Source organism: Chiloscyllium punctatum, chromosome 39 (genome assembly GCF_047496795.1).
Source record: "Chiloscyllium punctatum isolate Juve2018m chromosome 39, sChiPun1.3, whole genome shotgun sequence".
Taxonomy (NCBI): domain Eukaryota; kingdom Metazoa; phylum Chordata; class Chondrichthyes; order Orectolobiformes; family Hemiscylliidae; genus Chiloscyllium; species Chiloscyllium punctatum.
In genome coordinates this window covers 52,693,017-52,710,936 of record NC_092777.1, presented here as the reverse complement: position 1 = coordinate 52,710,936, position 17,920 = coordinate 52,693,017, and the positions used below count along the sequence as shown (strand labels likewise).

Sequence of the window (17,920 nt, the reverse complement as noted above, 5' to 3'; positions counted from 1 at the left end):
CAAGTCACACATCAGTATGTGATAACAATCGTGGAGAGTCATTACATGAACAAAAAGACCTAATATTGAAACTGCATGATGAGATAGGGTTTGTTCCCCCCAAAAAACTTACACCAACTGACATGTCACAAACAGCCTAAAAATATGTTCTTTTACAAACTTTCAGATAGCTTAAGTCTGTTTTAGTCATGTTGAAAGAGGTGGGGATTTAAAAAAAACACTGAAACAACCTTCAAATTAAGATCTTTCAAAAGCACTATTAACTATTCCATCAATCACAAATCCCAATCCATTCTTGAGCTCTTGCAACGGCCAAAGTGGAATAAGTTGAACTTGCAAAAAATTCAAAATGACTTCCGGTTGAATTTAAGTTTCCCTCATGTGAAAATTATGCCCAGTTCCCTTCTCCCTGCCATCAAAGAGGACCAGATGATTTTTATATGTGAGTTCTTCCTGCCTTTTAAAAAGATCTGCAGTGTCATCTCAACTTCATGAAAACTCAATCCATTAAACGCAGATAGCACTTCAGTATCATGTGAGAATGTATAGCACATGTGAAAATACCATTTTTAAAGACAAGATGTTAAATCTAGGTCACATCCATGTATTTCCTCAGAGATAACTCAAAAGAGTCTCCAGCATTATTTGAGGAACTAATGGATGTCTCTTGATATCCTGGTCAATATATATATCACCAGCAACCTCCAATAAAAACTTCCCACTGCTATGTGAGATTTTGCTGTGCATAGATTATCCTCCATATTTCTAAAATTCTAGAATTCCTATAATTCATTGGTTCTGAAACACTTTCAGATATCTTGAGGTCAGGGAAGGCAAATTTTTACTTAGAAAGAACACAGAATATGGCAATAATTTTTTGCAAAAATAATAATATATTGGTGATAATTTGCAGAAAATATCGCAGTTAATGCTACTGATCTTTCAACTCAATATTTAAGCAGGATTTAGATATTAACTTGCACTGCCATAGCCTCCACAGCTACAACATCAACAGTTGGAAAATTTGATGAGTCTAGTCTGATCTTTTACTGGCATGGAGATAAGCTGAATAATCTCGTTCTGTGCTAGAACCTTTGATTCTATGCATCTATGAAGTGCAATTATAACTGCAATTTCATAATGGCCAAATGCAAAAATTCAAACGTTGCTACACAGTTCTGCTGTAGAAGCACCATTTGTGCTAAATATGCTATTTCACTGCCCACCACACTAATCAAACACATTGAATGGCACGAATCACCACAGAATGTCAAATATTGTCCATTTCAGTTTTTCTTTCCTGCTCTCCTTGTTTCGATGGGTTGAGGCTATAGACTTCTATTAGTCTACACTTATGGGCAAAGTACTGTAGGGGTTTGCCATCACGACTTGCAGAATACCTGACCAGTAACCCCTCACGTTTTCCAGCTATCAATTGTATTGGAATGATTCATGGATCAATAGTCAACTCATGTCACAAATGCACCTCCCATGGCTAATAAGTCCTGGTGTGAAACTGACTGGCCCAGAGCCAAGGCCATAAACTGAAATTGAAACCTGGTTTTAAGTACATTAATGGAATGTTAAAAAAGTGTAATTTGTGGCAACCTTTTGTTACTGAAAATAATTGCTTATACAAAACGTGGAACCTCATTTCTTCAATTTTATTTGTTATTCAAAATTTACAAAACCTTTTCACTTGTCTTTTTTCATTCTCTTTTAATCCAGATTTTCTTGCCCTATTGTGATTTATTCTATACCTGATTTGACACTGAATTTACCAACTCTAATCCAAGCTTCTCAGTCTTTATATCCTTAATTTCAGTCTGATGGGTTAAGGTGATGCACAGCTCCAGTTCATTGTCACCCAGTTGCCTGATTTCTTCAGTAACATTATCAGCTTGTGTTCTCAACTTATCACACAAAATATACAAACCAAAAGGTGCGAAGGCCAGCCTACCAAACAGCAAATAGCATTAGATGTTCTGCCACAGCAAGTTAGGGTCTAATGTTTTTTGCAGGGTGAACATTGTCAAGTTGTTCTAATTTAGATGTCTAAACCTAGATCTTGCTGTTTGAATAAAGTGAATAATTCCAATTCTTGGAACAACAACAAGATAGCTGTAAAGATTAACATCCAAAGTATAACTGGCATAAAAGATACGTAATGCATAAGTACTCTGCTTCATTCTACAAGAAAAATACACAATAAATTCTTTCATTAATTTGATAACAGACACCTATGAGGTGGTCTCACCTTTACTGCTATTACACAATGAACTTTATGCCAACTCTTAGCAAAATTCCCAAACCATTTCCCTGTGACAAGCTTCTGTCCATCAGAAGTTGGCTATACCAACAAAATTAAAATTCTGATGTTCAAAACTCACCTTTCAAAAAAAAGGGAAGTATTACAGGTTAACACTCGACTACAACTGTTCGAAACATTACAACAATACCAGTTCTGAGGCATATCCTCCCCCCAAGACCATCTATGTCAGGTAAAATCTCACCTTTTTTATTCTAAATCATAGTAATTCAGAATTACTATTTGGGAAGATGGTAATTTATATCAGACATTCCAGTATTAACTTCTATACTGGGGGATATTTATGTTGTTGTCATCTAGTCTCAAGTCATGCTATGAGAGATATTTTACACAAATAACTGTGCCCAATACTATCTTGTACGCATTTCCCTATCAATATTTTGCTACCTTGACTCAGGATATTCATTAACACCAAATCTATTTCATGTTTACTTCAGGGATTTGTCTGGGCAAGGTGATGAATTAAACTCAAAGAACAAGTGAATGGAACCAGGTTAATTGACAATGAGATCCTTGATTTATGTTGTAACACCATCCAAGAGGACAAGAGACAAATGCAGATGACTTGATCCGCCTCCCACTGAGATACCTCCGGTGGTGCCTTCCTTGGAACTGTCAGTTCTGGTTTTAAAACTATCTGGACACTCTTCTGGTCACCACTGGTAACACCCAACTGTGGGCACAAAAAGATCCCATCATAGCAAAACACAAACAGCTGGTGGGGATGGGGTTGGGGGGGGGTGGGGGGTTGAACCAGAAAGGCCATCACAACCAGGATTGACACTTGCCCCGACCAGCTGAGACCAGACCACTGTAGAGGTCAACATATTAAATATGGGGAGCAACAGAGTAAAGATCATTTCCAGATACTTGCTGTACTCCACCTGGCGTTTCCAAAATGAAGACTCTGACAATAGATTATGGCCATGATTGGATGCCGACATAGCTGTGTTGGTGGGGCATAACCAGAGTGCCATTGGAACAAACGTTACTGCCAGCAATACCCCCACATTTCTGGGAATGGCCAAGTGAACCCTGGATTCGATTGCATGTCAACTATCCTGGTACTTTCCTGGTCATTGTGGATACTCATTCAAAGTGGTTGGAAGTGCATAAAGTTCTTACAGCAAACGGAGGTATGATGATTGCGAAGCTACAAGTACTGTGTTTGTGACCCATCGACTCCCAGAGATATTGGTCACAAATAGTGGGACATTTACCAGCAGGGACTTTATTTCCTAAAACCAAATAGCATGTGGCATGTTTGGACAGCTTCATACCATCCATCTTCCACTGGTCTGGCAGAAAGAGCAGTGCAACATTGCAGGCAGGCTTAAAGAAACAGCCTCAGCTTCACTGGATACCAACCTGTCCAGGTTCCTGTTCAACTATAGGACCACCAGTCATGCAACTACAGAGATAACTCCAGCAGAGTTGCTGATGGGTAGAAGACTTCGCACCATATTAAGTCTGTTATATCCTTATCTTGGTGAGGGGAGGGGTGGGGTGGTAAAATAGCAGCAGGAACGCCAATGCTGGCCAAATGTTCCCTCTAAGCGAGAGACACAGTTTACTTCTAGGGATGAGGTTTGGTGCCAGAACCGTGGAATGGCCCTGTGTGGGTACGAGGTGAGGTCAATGAGAGGTCAGGCCTTGTGACAAACGTTCAGAGAGGCGAGGTGGTCCCCAACAAACGTGGATCACCTGAAAGCAATTACCTCACAAACGGAGCAGGAACAAAATATGCCTGGCCCCTCAGAACGGCCTGTTAGACACCATGGGTCTAGCATCGATGAAATCTCAGTCCAAGATAGATGCAGGCTCAATATCACTACCGAGATGCTCTAGGCATAAGAGACAGACTACGGTCCAGTACAATGTCAGAGGTGGAAAGGTCCCAGGAGAAGCTACAAGAGAAAGACTAGGCCTACATCCCCAGAATTAGCAGGGAAGGGACAGTGATTAAAATGAGGACCAGGTGGATCTCAATGACTTGGAGAAAGTGAGGACTGAGGGCAACCCAACCGCCCTGTGGCTGACCACATCAACTCCCCCTCCCACTCTGCCAAGGGCATGCAAGTCCTGAACCTCCAAATCCAAGCCACCCAATGTCTGGAGGAAGAACATCTCATCTTCCAGCCACACGGCATCAACATTGATTTCACCAGTTTCCTCATCTCCCCTCCCCCACCTCATCCCAGATCCAACCTGGCACCCACCCTCGAACTGTCCTACCTGCCCACCTCCCTTCCCCACCTACCTGCTCCACCCCCTTGGACCTATTACCATCACCCCCACCTGCATCTACCCAGCACCTTCCCAGCTATCCTCCCCCCAGCCCCACATTTATCCTTCAGTCCCTCACATTCCTGATGAAGGGCTTATGTCCAGAATGTCGATTCTCCTGCTCCTCAGATGCTGCCTTACTGGCTGTGCTTTTCTGACACCACACTTTTTTGATTTGGATCTCTGACTATGCAATCCTTGATTGGGGTTGTTTACAAGAGCCAGAGGGCCCTGGCTGACAAGCAGGAAATTCAAAAGGTCTCCTCAGTTTAGGGACTGCCTTTGAGCTGGCAGGTCACAGCCCCTGTACAATGCACATGTAATCAAAGGGTGACTTGGTGACAAGATACCAGCCTCTGCGCAGTTACTTCAGAATGGAAGCCCGTCCTGCAATAAATTTTACATGGAGTTCATTCTGCTAGACTCACCATGAGACTACAGATGAAAAGGTATTGTTAATCCATTGTTGGGCACTATCTGTTCCAAAAATTAAAGGACAGATGAAAACAAAAGGCATGAATAAGATACTTTCTTTGACGAGTATGCTTCACATTGGAAAAGTCAGGCCTTTCAAATCGATAAAGGATGTCTCCATTAGAAAAAAATATTAGAGGCCCAAATCCATAACTTTCACCTCCAGGTGCAGCACTATTTTTATACAGGTTGACAGGAGAAATGAAAACAGAAGCTAATTTGAAGATACAACCATACATTTTGAAGTGAAGCTGCCTCAGGCCAATCTACATTTCATTTGTGGGTTGTCCAAAACAATGGTGTACACTATAGATTTGGTAGGAGGATGTTTGAAGCTACTGGGATACTTGAGAAGGTGGGAACCTTCAGAGGTAAGATACACTTTTGAACATGGACGGAGCACACCTTTGGGGGAAGCCAGGTGCCCTTTGGGATTGTTTAATGTAAACATGAATGCATCTAAAAATTGCATAAGCTCATTGGAATTGTCGAACTATCTGACAAAAGGGAACCAAAGCATTTTAAACTATTCCTGCCATTTAAGTATTTGGGAAAAAGAGAACATAGCAAGCACTTATTTTTAAGACTCCAGACTATTTATCCATGACATAAGCCTGAGGGTAATCATTACACAATTAGAGCTCCATGACTAATTTTACAATCTTCCATTATCACGGTCGGGTGCCTCTAGGTTCACAGTCTATTAACAGCTCGAAGCTTAAGTTATAAATACTACAGTGGAGCTATGGATTCCAATATTTGTTCTTTTGCGTACAAGGAGATTGTAAAGCGTTAAATGTACTTTTATCAATGAAAACCACAGAGAATGCATCATTAGATACTGAAGAACATTATTTAGTCTCAGGATTAGTGTTGAGGTCTGATCATGGTGGATATGGAGCACGTTGGAATGCAGAGTCTGAAGAAAAAGGGTTGCTGGGTTGACTGATTGTCCTTTTTGTAGCACCTGTGCCAATGGAAGGTTGCCAGAGGGAAAAAAACAATAGTATTAAAAAAAAGCATAAGGGCAAATGTAGGGACACAGCTTGGCATGGAAGATACAAGAGGCCACAGGACAGATAAGAAGTTGGCATGGACGGCTCACGGTTAGCATGTGGGCGCATGAGGTAGCTTGGTTTGCCATGGAGAGATGGTGAAGAGTCAACATTGGAATGCAGTTTTCTTTTGTCAAATCAGTAGCTGTTTTAATTATTTTAATTGATCATAATACCATGGAGTCCGCAGCAGTTCTGAGCATTTTGACTTCTGCCAACATCCAGCCCTTTCCCTATACATATTACTTAAATACCAGCAAACATCTACTGCTCTTTTGAATACCTCACTTGAACCTGCCTCCACCATACTTCCAGGCACTGCATTCCATCATCTCACACTTGCTTCTTCTGCAAAATATTCTCAATTTGTGAGCCCTGGTTCTTAATCCTTTTACAAACAGCAGTAGTTTCTCCTAGTCTACTCAGTGTCAAAATCATGACAGACCCGATCAAGTCTGCTCTTAGCCTTCTCCTCTCCAAAAAGTAAAAGTTCCTCCTTCTCTAGACTATCCTCACAAGTTCCTCATCCTTGGAACCATTCTTGTAAACTTCTTCTAGTCTCTCTTCAATGCATCCACATATTTCCAAAAGTGTGATGCCCAGAACTGTCCACAATACTCTAGCTGAAGTCTAATTAATGTTTTTTCAAGGTTCAGCAAAATCAGACTGGTCTTGTAATCTATGATCCAATAAATGAAGCCCAAAGTACAGCTGTCTCTATCTTTCAATGACAAATGCACCTTGATCTTTCTGCTTATGCACACCCTTTAGAGTAGAATAATTTACCTTTTACTTGTCCCAAAGTGTTTCACCTCACTGTTCTCTGGCCATCTGTCTGCCCACTCCAACTTAAAGTTCTTTTGGAGCTCCACATTATCCTTCTCAACGACAGTATTTATATAAAATGAGGAAATGCAAGGGTCCCAATGCTGACCCCTGGGAAATCCCACCACAAACTTTTCTCCAGCCTGAAAAATGCCCATTAACCATTTCGGTTTCCTATCCTTCAGCCAAGTCTGTATTCACATTGCTACTGACCCTTGAATTCCATGAGCTATAACTTCTCTTTGTTGTGTGAAGAGACTGAAATTGCAGTGCACTAATATGTGGAATTCGGTTTAGTTCTGCACGAGGTAACAAATATTGACAGCAGAATTATGCCAGAGTCCTGATGAAAGATTCTGTCCTGAAACATCAATTCTTGCTCTCCTCGGATGTTGCCTGACCTGCTGTGTTTTTTCCAGCTCTACTGACTCTGCAGCACTCACTATCACCAACCACTTTTATGCCTCCAACATGCTCTGAAATTATGGCCCAGATTCAGAGGAAGAGCAATTGCTAATCAGCTTGCCACTCAGCTCATTTTTGTTTCACATTCGTACTGAGCTACACATTTCTAGCTGAGAATTCTAATTCTGGTCTTTCAGAAATAGGAATAAATCGATGAAATCAACACAGTCTCCACACAGTGCAGGACTGTTAAGGAAAGTCAAACCACATGTCATTCTGCAGCAGTCAGTGTGGCTGACTGAGATTGAAATATCCAGACAATCTTTCAAGCAGCTGTAAGGTAAATGGAGGGTTAAGGTCGTAATTGATTAAGACAAATGCCAGACGGGTGGTATGGAGAAGGTGAGGGCTGTAGATTAAAGTCGAGAGTGTGGTGCTGAAAAGCAGCGCAGGCTTTCAAGGAGCAGGAGAATTCTGCTCCTTGGATGCTGCCTGACCTGCTGTGCATTTCCAGCACCACACCATCGACCCTAAAGGGTAGTATGCCAAAGGGCCAGTTAAGTATTGCACCAGATGGGTAGGGTGGCAGGAAAGTGATGGATTGCTTCGAGCAAGTTGAAAATGGAGGGGGTGGTGATTGGAGGTGTTTCGGAGGTGGTGGATGGGGTGGGAGGATATCCAGCCAGTGGAAAGTCTAGGTTGTTGGGGCCATTGGAGTTGGGAGTGTCAGGGGTCAGGAGAGTAAACAAGTCATTGGGTCCTAGGATAGAGGGTGGGATGGAATCATGTTGGATTTTGGAGGGGGGGGGGGGGGGTGCTGGTTTCTAGTCCAGGTGGTAGGACCTGATTGTTAGGGATACAAGGCTGCAAGAAGAAGGATAGGTATAGTTGGGGTGTGTTGGATAAGATGGAGTAGAGGTGACTGGGCAGTCAGCTTAACATTTACCCAGAAGCTAGATTTTTAGATTTTTTTCTCCTGAGAACTATTGAACTTAAGGGAAGTGGAACCTTCGAAAGTTCAGAAGATTTTTGAAGCTTCAATTACCTTTGGTTTTCTTGCTAATTCCCAGAGTGACTGGGATATCGGAGACTCTGTATGGTCCTGATGCACAACTCCTGTCTTTTCTACAGTAAATACTATCTGGTCATTAGAATATCCAGACCATCTGAGGCCAGGGCATATACCAGGAGGAACCTCCTGCTGTCTCAAGTGTAACAACATCAGAAAGTGCAGGATTAGCACAAATCAGTGCAAAAACAAAAAGTGCAAGAGAAATTTTGATTTTCTTCAGCACTGCCCCATCCCCATGTTTGGCACACACTTGCACAGAATCTTTGATTTAATCTTCCAAATGCCTCTTTAGCAGTTACTGACAGAACAAGAGGAGTGTGGAAATTTCTTTGGATAGGGATACCCCTCTGTTTTGCTGTTGTAACGTGCTAGCTCCCAGCTTTGATAATTTTGTGGTTTGTCACATTCAATTTTCCTTGTAAATTCATTCATGTTATCAAAAGGGTAACATCTATATTGTGTGTTTCCTTTTGACCTCGTTGGCTGGAAATGAGCACTTGTAGTTTTTGGGTAAGAAAGTCTACATTTCATTTTCTGCAAATCTGATTTTTACTTGTAGTTCACGCTTAACCAAATTCTGTAGTTCCCAGTCTTAATTTGAACAAGATCTCCAATGAAAGGGCAATGAGGCTTAAAAAAAACAAGGAGCTGACACTGAATCTTTACTAAATGGATCAGCTAGTCCTCGTTTTCAAAGTAAATCAAATTAGACAACTGAGGGTGACTTAGCACTTGAATGTGACTTATGATACAGTACTGGAGTTAGGTAGTTAAGGAAGTAAAGGAGAGGAAGGGAAAGAGATGTTCTGTCTCATGAATAGATTATTGGCTACAGGAAAAGAAGGTAGCTATTTGAAGAGTAACAAATGCCACAAAGCTCGTCCCTTTTTTTTCTAAAAGCTGTCTCTTGGCTCAAAGATACTCTGTCCTTGACTTTTTTCAGAGAGACAATAAACCGGGCTGGGCTCTGATCAGTCTGGTTCAGTACAGAGATGGAAAGGATTTGGAGAGGCCTTCTGTTTACATGTAGACAGACAAGACGTCAGGTCATGTTGTAGAAGTGACCTAGATAAAAACAATGACTGCAGATGCTGGAAACCAGATTCTGGATTAGTGGTGCTGGAAGAGCACAGCAGTTCAGGCAGCATCCAAGGAGCAGCGAAATCGATGTTTCGGGCAAAAGCCCTTCACCAGGAAAAAAAGGTAGAGAGCCTGAAGTGTGTAGAGAGGAGGGTGGGGGTGGGGAGAAAGTAGCATAGAGTACAATAGGTGAGTGGGGGAGGGAATGAAGGTGATAGGTCAGGGAGGAAGCAAATGTGGCTGTGGTAGCGAGTTTGTTTCATGATATGGTTGAAGAACTTCAGGGCAGAGGAATGAAAGGATGCCTGCCTTGAAGAAGTTTTCCTCCTCTCTACAAGAATCTCAGGGAGTCCCTCACCCACTGCAACTCCCAGGTCATCTCCTCTGCCCTGAAGTTCTTCAACCATGTCATGAAACAAACTCGCTACCACAGCCACATTTGCTTCCTCCCTGACCTATCACCTTCATCCCCTCCCCCACTCACCTATTGTACTCTATGCTACTTTCTCCCCACCCCCACCCTCCTCTAGCTTATCTCTCTATGCTTCAGGCTCTCTCCTTTATTCCTGATGAAGGGCTTTTGCCCGAAACGTCGATTTTGCTGCTCCTTGGATGCTGCCTGAACGGCTGTGCTCTTCCAGCACCACTAATCCAGAATGTAGAAGTGACCTGTCTAAATGAAAAGCGAGTGGTCAGCTCCCTAGCTGAGTTTATTTCAGTCTTGAACTGGTGAGGAGCTCAACAGGGAGCTGTGTAGAAACTCTTTCTGCCCTTCAACCTCAACCTGTAAGCATGTGTTCCATTTAGACTGGGTTTTAAAGGGAGTTTGCTTGTTGGAACTATGGTGTGTATTTGGAACAGCATAATTAAGTCTAATTGGATAGACAGTTCTGTAGGGGTTCTTTATTCTGTTCTTGTTGTTTCGTTGTGTAATTTTGTGAATAAATTTTTGTCTGTTTTAAAATTTAGTAGTCAACCTAGCTATCTTACTTTCACAAGGGTACTTTCACTGTACACTTACCAAAGCAAACTGCAAAGTTATGAACTGGGCTGCCTGCTTAAGAATGTTTTGGCTGTAGTGGTCTGGCCTAGTCCATAACACTAGCAACTGAATAAGGTTTATAGCTTTTCCTAAAATTCAACACAGCATATCAACTTAAGGGAAGGATTTTTTTAAGAATTCATTCACAAGATGTAAGGTACCACTGACCAGTCCGGAATTTATTGCTATCCCTGATTGCCCAGAAAGGTAGTTCAGAGTCAGAGTGAACCACATTATTGTGAATCTGTAATCACTTGGAGGCCAGACCAGTTAAGGATGGCAGATTTCCTTCTCTGAAGGACTTTTGTGAATCAGATGGTTTTTTGTAACTGGTTCCATGGTTATCGTTAGACTTTTAATTCCAGATTTTTAAACTGAACCCAAATTCCACTAGCTGCTATGGCAGGATTTGAACCGAAGTCATGAGATCTTTACTGGGGTCTCTGCATTTATGGCCTACCTAGAGAACTAAATGTATAATTGAATTAAATGGAATTACGGAAATAGGGAAAAAAGATAGGGAGGGAGGTTCTGAGAGTTAATGGTATGAGCACAATGAAGGGGCAAGCACATCATTTCAAGCAAGCAAGATGGGAAAATAGTTTGGGTAGACAGTAGAGATAATAAAAAGGGCAAAGGTTATTTGTGGAAGTAGTGTACAGACCTGCTAACAGGAATCACATGATAGCGTGGAACATAAAGGAAGAAATAATGTGCACTTGTCAAAAAGGCAAAGCAATAATCATAGATGATTTTAATTTACATATTGACTGACAAAAAATCAGATGCAGCAAATGCATCCTCAACAAGGAGGTCCAAAAATGTATTGGTTTTAATTTTCCAAAGCTCCCCTTATTCAGCAACAATCCCATTTGATTGAAAGTTGTAAAAATTTGCTGATGACTCAAAAAAGGTAAATAGGACATAAAGAGACTTCAGAGAGATACAGATAAGTTCAGTGAGTTGCCAAAGACGTGGCAAAATAATATATAGTGTCAGAAGATGTGAAAATATCCATGTCGGTAAGAATAAAATAGCCTATTAACTAAATAATGAGGGGTTGCAGAACTACTGAGATACAAAAGGATCTGGGTGTTCTTCCTCCTGAATCATAAAAGGTTATTATGCAGGTACAGCAAGTAATTCAGGAAGATAATAGATTGTTATCAATAATCACAAGGGGGAGGGAACATGAATGCAGAGAGATTATGCCTCAGTTAGAGGTCACCAGTGAGAATGTATCTAAAGTACCATATTGGTCACTTTGTTTAATGAAAGATCTAAATGCAGTGGAGGCAGTTCATAGGAGATTCATCAGATTAATGTCAAGAATTAGAGGCTTGTCTTATGAGGAAATATTGGTAAGGCTAGGCTTGTATCTGCTGGAATTTAAAAACAGAGACAACTTGATTGAAACATACAAGATCCAGAGGGATCTTGACAGGGTAGATGTGGAGAGGACGTTTCTACTTATGAGGGAATCGAAAAGTCGTGGACACTGTTTAAAAATCAGGGTCACCCATAAAACTGGGATGGACTAGAAATCTTTCTCTCAGAGGTTTGAGTCTTGAGACTCTGCTTCATCTTTTTCCAGCAAGTGAATGTTTGAATATTTTTAAAGGCAGAGGTAGATTGGTTCTTTTTAAGCAAGGATGTGAAAGATTATTAAGGCAGTCAGAAATACAGATTTGAGGTTATAATAAAATCAGTCATACTGAATGGTGAAGCAGTCTCAAGGGGCTGAATGGCCTATTCCTGCTCCTTACTGCTGTGGTCATGTACCTGTTCCTACCGAGGAAATACTAGAATTATTTATTAAACAATTAAAACGAAAAGCCAAACTAAATTCCGTTGAAATAGTTGGTGGCTTGATAACCAAATACAATAGCCAAATATCATTTTGACAAACCAGATGTACAATGCACTCCCACCTTTAATACAAATGCTGCAATATTTGAGGGAGTGTGGGTTATTATTAACATGGAGACACTGGACAACCACAAGGATTAAAATATTGTGATTTGACCTCATGGGTCTGGAATAATTCCAGCTCCAATTAGTGGGATCCAACTATTTATTCATTTCTACTAAAAGGAAAGGCATAGATCAAAAGTGAAGGCTATTCAAGTGGTTTTAACGCAAAATACAAAAAAAAAATGGTCCTTAATTCAAAATAACCATCAATGTCTACATCAAAAGGCCATAAGGCTGGCCTGATTGTTTGCACTGGAGTTAATATGATAAATTGATGAAAAGGACTATCAAAGCCATTCCAATATTGCACAGGAGGCAAAAGGCGCTGAATTCTAAATTACAGTTCTCATACTTTCAACAAAAGTTCAATGTCATCCACAAACCACTTAAAGAAAACTGAACATTGAGTTACTCAAAGTCAGTCCCATTCCTAAATTCCCAATATAAAATTTACAAGTGCTATTACAATAAGAATACATGATTTTATTGCTTCACTTTATATTTGGTAACCACTTTCCTCACTAAAAAGAAAAATAAGTTTTAACCTTTTTGGATTTCAGTACATGAAATGCCCTAGGATAGAGGTATGTTTAATTCCAGTCTCAGAATACAATCATGTTATGGTGAAACAGCCTATAGTTTGTTTTCTGCCATTTATTAGAAATTTATCAACACTAAATATCATTTATCCAGTTTCTATAAACCTGGTCATAAAGGTCCTGTTACTCTGCACCGAAAGCATACCTGAATGAGACTTCTTCCCTGGGAGAAAAATCATTTGATATAAATGGCTTGCATAAGAGATTTGAAATTATCAGCTGACAATGCATCATTTGTAGTCATTATTTGGCATACACTGGAGAGACTTGCAGTAAGTTATATATAAAAATGTGATTGCATAGTCCACCACAAAAAAAAACAAACATGTAATACTGCCCAACTTATATGTTAAACAGACGTCATTTTAATTTCCCTAAAACCACCTCTATTCAGTTTTTCAGTTAGATAAACAGGATGTTGGTTGTTTCTTCTATACCCATCAGTAAATGCAGAAATGATCAGTGGGATTTTGTTGTATTTTATTTGACATAAGCTTTGATGGTGTGATTAACATTTATTGATGGAGCTTGTTCAGTACGAGGAAAATATTATTTGATATTCAACTGGCAGTCTCCCCTTTTGGGCTGCTCAAATTTTGTATGTTTGTCACTTGGGAATGAAAAAGAAGGCATGAGAAAATTAGATTTACAAAGCAACCTGCACATGCAGGGGTTACTGCCAGGGTGATAATAAATTTTCAATTACACAATTGCAGATTCTTGTGTACACAAATCTTGGGGAAAGCATTAGTGCCTCTTGCTTCAAAGATACTGTAGATTTACATGCAATAGTTCAGGAATGAACAAAGTTGTTTGTAATCAGACATGCACATTACAGTAATGCCCATACTTGCACTAATTAAAACCATAAGCAGTCTGGCATTTGGGAGCTATTTGGTTATGCAGTGAAACTCATAACTACACTTTACTGTTGAAACCTTCCAGTACACCCAATCCTTTTACAAGTTAATCCAAAATAACAGCTCTGTTATGAAATTGCTGTCCATTTATGGAGGAAATCTGGAGGCTGATTTTGTGCTATGTAATGCACAAGCTGCACTGGAAAGCATCCACCATAGATACTGCTGCCTCCAGTCATAAAACATTTAACTTGGTCTGGACTCTCAAATGAATTTCTTAATGATCTGTTTTCAACCACCAATTGCAGTTCAGCCAAAGGAAGCAAGCTTTAGATTATAATTGTCTAAAGGATCAGCTTCTGATCATCATTGGACCCAAAACTGACTGTACAGTTCATCAAATGCTTATGGTATTGCGACTAAATTCTCTGCATCTGACATTGATAAAGAAAATGGGGAGAAAACAGCAACTTCGATCTTGTTCGGTTAGTGAGCTGCTGATATATTAAACACTCAGCTTCCTGGCAATCAACTGTCTTAGAAAGGCATGCACTGGAACAGCCGTGATGGAATTGCAATCTTCACACAATGTGTCCCCAATCTTGAAGTCTCCTACCAGGTGAAGACATTAAATGGAATGCAGGCCAGGTGATTTTCCACACAGTGAAAAACAACCAAGGCTGCTGCTGTGAACCTGGAAGTGATCGGACAGAATCACAGCATTGGCAGAGGCTTGAGGGCAGCATTTCTGCCCGAATGCTTGGCTCTGGGATAATGTATGCATTAAGAGGAATGTCTAGGAGAGAAAAATAATATATTTGGGTGCCAGACCTGAGCAAGTCTTCAAGGACTTTGCCTGTTACTAGATTGCTGTACTTGTTGATTTAATAGCACAGTGCTTGTGTTGTTGCGTGCCAATAAACATTTGTATGACTGTACGACACTAATTTCCAATGATGATAGCAATTTTGCAGTCAGCAGTAGATAGTGTTTATCAGCAGGTAGGATGCAAGAACCTTGCAATGTACCAATACTTGCAAGGTGTCATTTCCCAGTCTCCAAACATAGAAAAAAAAAAGTTTGAAAACTCAATAATACACAGTTCGATATGAAGCTGTATATAATGGCCACTTTCCAACTTGAGCCTTTCCACTATGAATGCTTCTGTTTCTTAGACAAGCACATCCCTTACTGAACCAAGAGAAGTAATTGATTTTAAGTCCCATTAAAGAATTAATACAATTTTCAGATACATTCATAAAAGGTAAGTGCCAACAGACTGCAGGAATACAGATTTGACTATGAAAAGTATGTTGTCACGTAATTTTCATAGTTGTCCCTATATGTTGCACAATACCACAAAATGTCTCTTCCCAAATAGAGAATGGACACATGTGAGCATGAAAAATATGCATGCAATTAGTCCCACAATGATATGTCCTACTAATTGTTCAAATATGCACTGGGTATCATGCAATAAGCCAACAGCAAGAGTTTCAACAATGGATATACAGTCACACACAAATAGGCAAACCCGGTTTTGATTGAAAGCTATTAATTCAGCCAAGTAATATTTAAAAACTCATTCAGAAACAAACAGACTCTGAAGCATATGTGCTGAATAAGCTCAAGCATACTTACAGACAACAGTAAAATCTGCACAAATCTCATGATTTGAGATCCTGTGAAAATTACTACAAGGCTATTTGGTGTGATTTAATCTTTTACGTATCACCAAATAGTTTTTTTTTAAGTTATGCCCTAAATATTAGCAAAGGGAAAGATGTTCCTCGAGTTTAGAATTGTTTGCTGGGATGTGGTTAATCTAAGATGTGAAGCATGAACTCAGTCAGTCATTCTGATGACTAGCTTAGGGACTATCTAATTATTTGATAATGTGTTCGCTATAAAATATTTGAAGGACTATTTTGTGAAACAGGGTTCTTAAATCAACAAAAATGGCCTGATTAAAGTACAGACTCAAATAAATAAAACACAAATATGCAAAGTTCTGATCACAACGTAGTTCTAACATGACATAGTACTTAGTCCTGTAACAACAGTTAAATCATGAGGCAATTATTATTATCAGTCTTCCGCCCAATAAACAAGGTAGTTGGCCAGGAAGGTCAGATATGTCTTGAGGATTTAATCACACATTCGTGCTTCACTTGGAAGTTGAGACTGACCGGTCAGCAACATAATAGACAACAAATACTGAGAAGGTTAAAGCCATGCGATTCCAAATTCTTTTTAAACAAGCCTGTCAGTTTCGAAGTCACATTTCGAAATGAACCAGCAATGTCCAAAGCTGCTTCAAAAGGAAATCAAATAACAACATCTGGAGAGATCAGGACTGGGCTGATTTCGAATGTGTAACATGACAGGAGAGGCCGATTTCGGTCATACTGTACCTTAAAGTTTCCTTTCTGACTTTTGGCCGCATTTACTTCGGGTAGCTTTAAATAGGAAGTCATCATGCCGTAGAGTGTGCTCAACGCACTCGCATTTTTAAACTGTTTTTTGGTTTTGAAACACTCCCGACTGCAAAAAAAGATGTCTTTACTTACCTACATCTGCATTACAGAAAGCTTGCTGGGGATGGTTCGGGGCACAACTGCACGCCTCAGCGATCTGTTCCACCCTCAGAACCAGGAGCAGAAACAATGTTGCCAGCAGACTGCTGAATGTAGCACTCATTTTAAACCTCACCGAAATAAAGCTCCGCTCCCAGCAAAGGATCGCCGGCTCTCAGGGTCTGACAGAAGCTAGTCCTGGCTCGGGCAAACACGCGGCAAGTTTAGTTGAGCGTGATCTTGGAAGAGGAAAATAAATTCGCAAAATGACATCTAGTGAAGTGTTGCTTCTGTTGGGTGTGTTTTATTCTGTCCTCTCTGAGCTGAACCCCATTTAACCCCGCCTCTCTAAAGCAGCGGGCCACTCACAGCGAGAGCCAGTGTCGATGGCCCAATCTCAGAAACGCCTGTTGTTTTTTTCTCATTGCTTTGGGCAATGCTACACATTTTTTTTTCCGCTAGTTTAATGAGCTACGAATCTCTCTGGAGTGCGCTGTTGTGACTCAGTTCATTAGAGAGAGCGAGCAAAGAAAGTATTTCGCCGAGTGGTAATAAACAGCAGTAAAATGCGAGCGATCTGACCTGATTCGACATCGCCAATCCTCCGTGTAAACTGCTATTAATCAGACACACATTTAGGCTGAAAGGAATCCTGTAAACAGTGGCTTCTAGAAGCTTCCTTTGACGAAATTGATTTAGCCACTTTTTCTTTAATCTGTGAAAATACATGCTTTTATTTTGAAGTTCCCAATTGTGCATCAAATCGTTTTACACTTGCTTCCTTATGGGTTATTGTCTGTGGGAGTAGGGACTGTTTGGCGATCAAATCATTTGCACATGTGAAAATACACAAACAAAGACGCCCGCTTTCACAATACTGAATTGGCCAGACAAATACATGAACGATTTTCACTGTCTGTGTGCAGTGCAGCGATTCACTTCAAGTGCTCAGTTGATTAAAAAGCACCATGTGATGCTGTTTCCTGGAGATACACTGACTGACAATATTGAGATGTCTAGGGCGATCCGTGTAAAAAAAAACCCAGCCAGACCAAATCCTTGTTTTACCTTTAGAATCAAGTAGGGAAAGGGAAACGCGCGTTTACAAATTATATGGACATATTGGCATAATAGTAACTTCCCACACGAACACACTGGGGAGAAAAAAATAATCCCCATGGTTGGAAATGACAAAAGAACTCCCAGTGCCAAAAATGCTCGTAAGAAATAATCCTGGACAAAACAGAATCTGGAATTCTCTGTTAGCAACAACCAGAATAAGATTTCTTATCCAACGGGTAGGAGCAGAAGGACCTGGGTATATAGGTATTGAATCCTGAACT

General features: G+C 40.4%; 1 protein-coding gene across 1 annotated transcript in view; it reads right to left on the bottom strand.

Moving 5' to 3' along the window:
* timp2a (TIMP metallopeptidase inhibitor 2a) overlaps window positions 1-16,916 on the bottom strand; it is an 81,357-nt gene extending 64,441 nt beyond the window's left edge. Inside the window, exon 1 of the mRNA XM_072558711.1 lies at window positions 16,572-16,916. Coding sequence (XP_072414812.1) covers window positions 16,572-16,701 — 130 coding nt within the window. The 5' untranslated portion in view covers window positions 16,702-16,916. The remainder of the gene's footprint in view (window positions 1-16,571) is intronic.
* Between the last annotated feature and the right edge of the window lie 1,004 nt (window positions 16,917-17,920).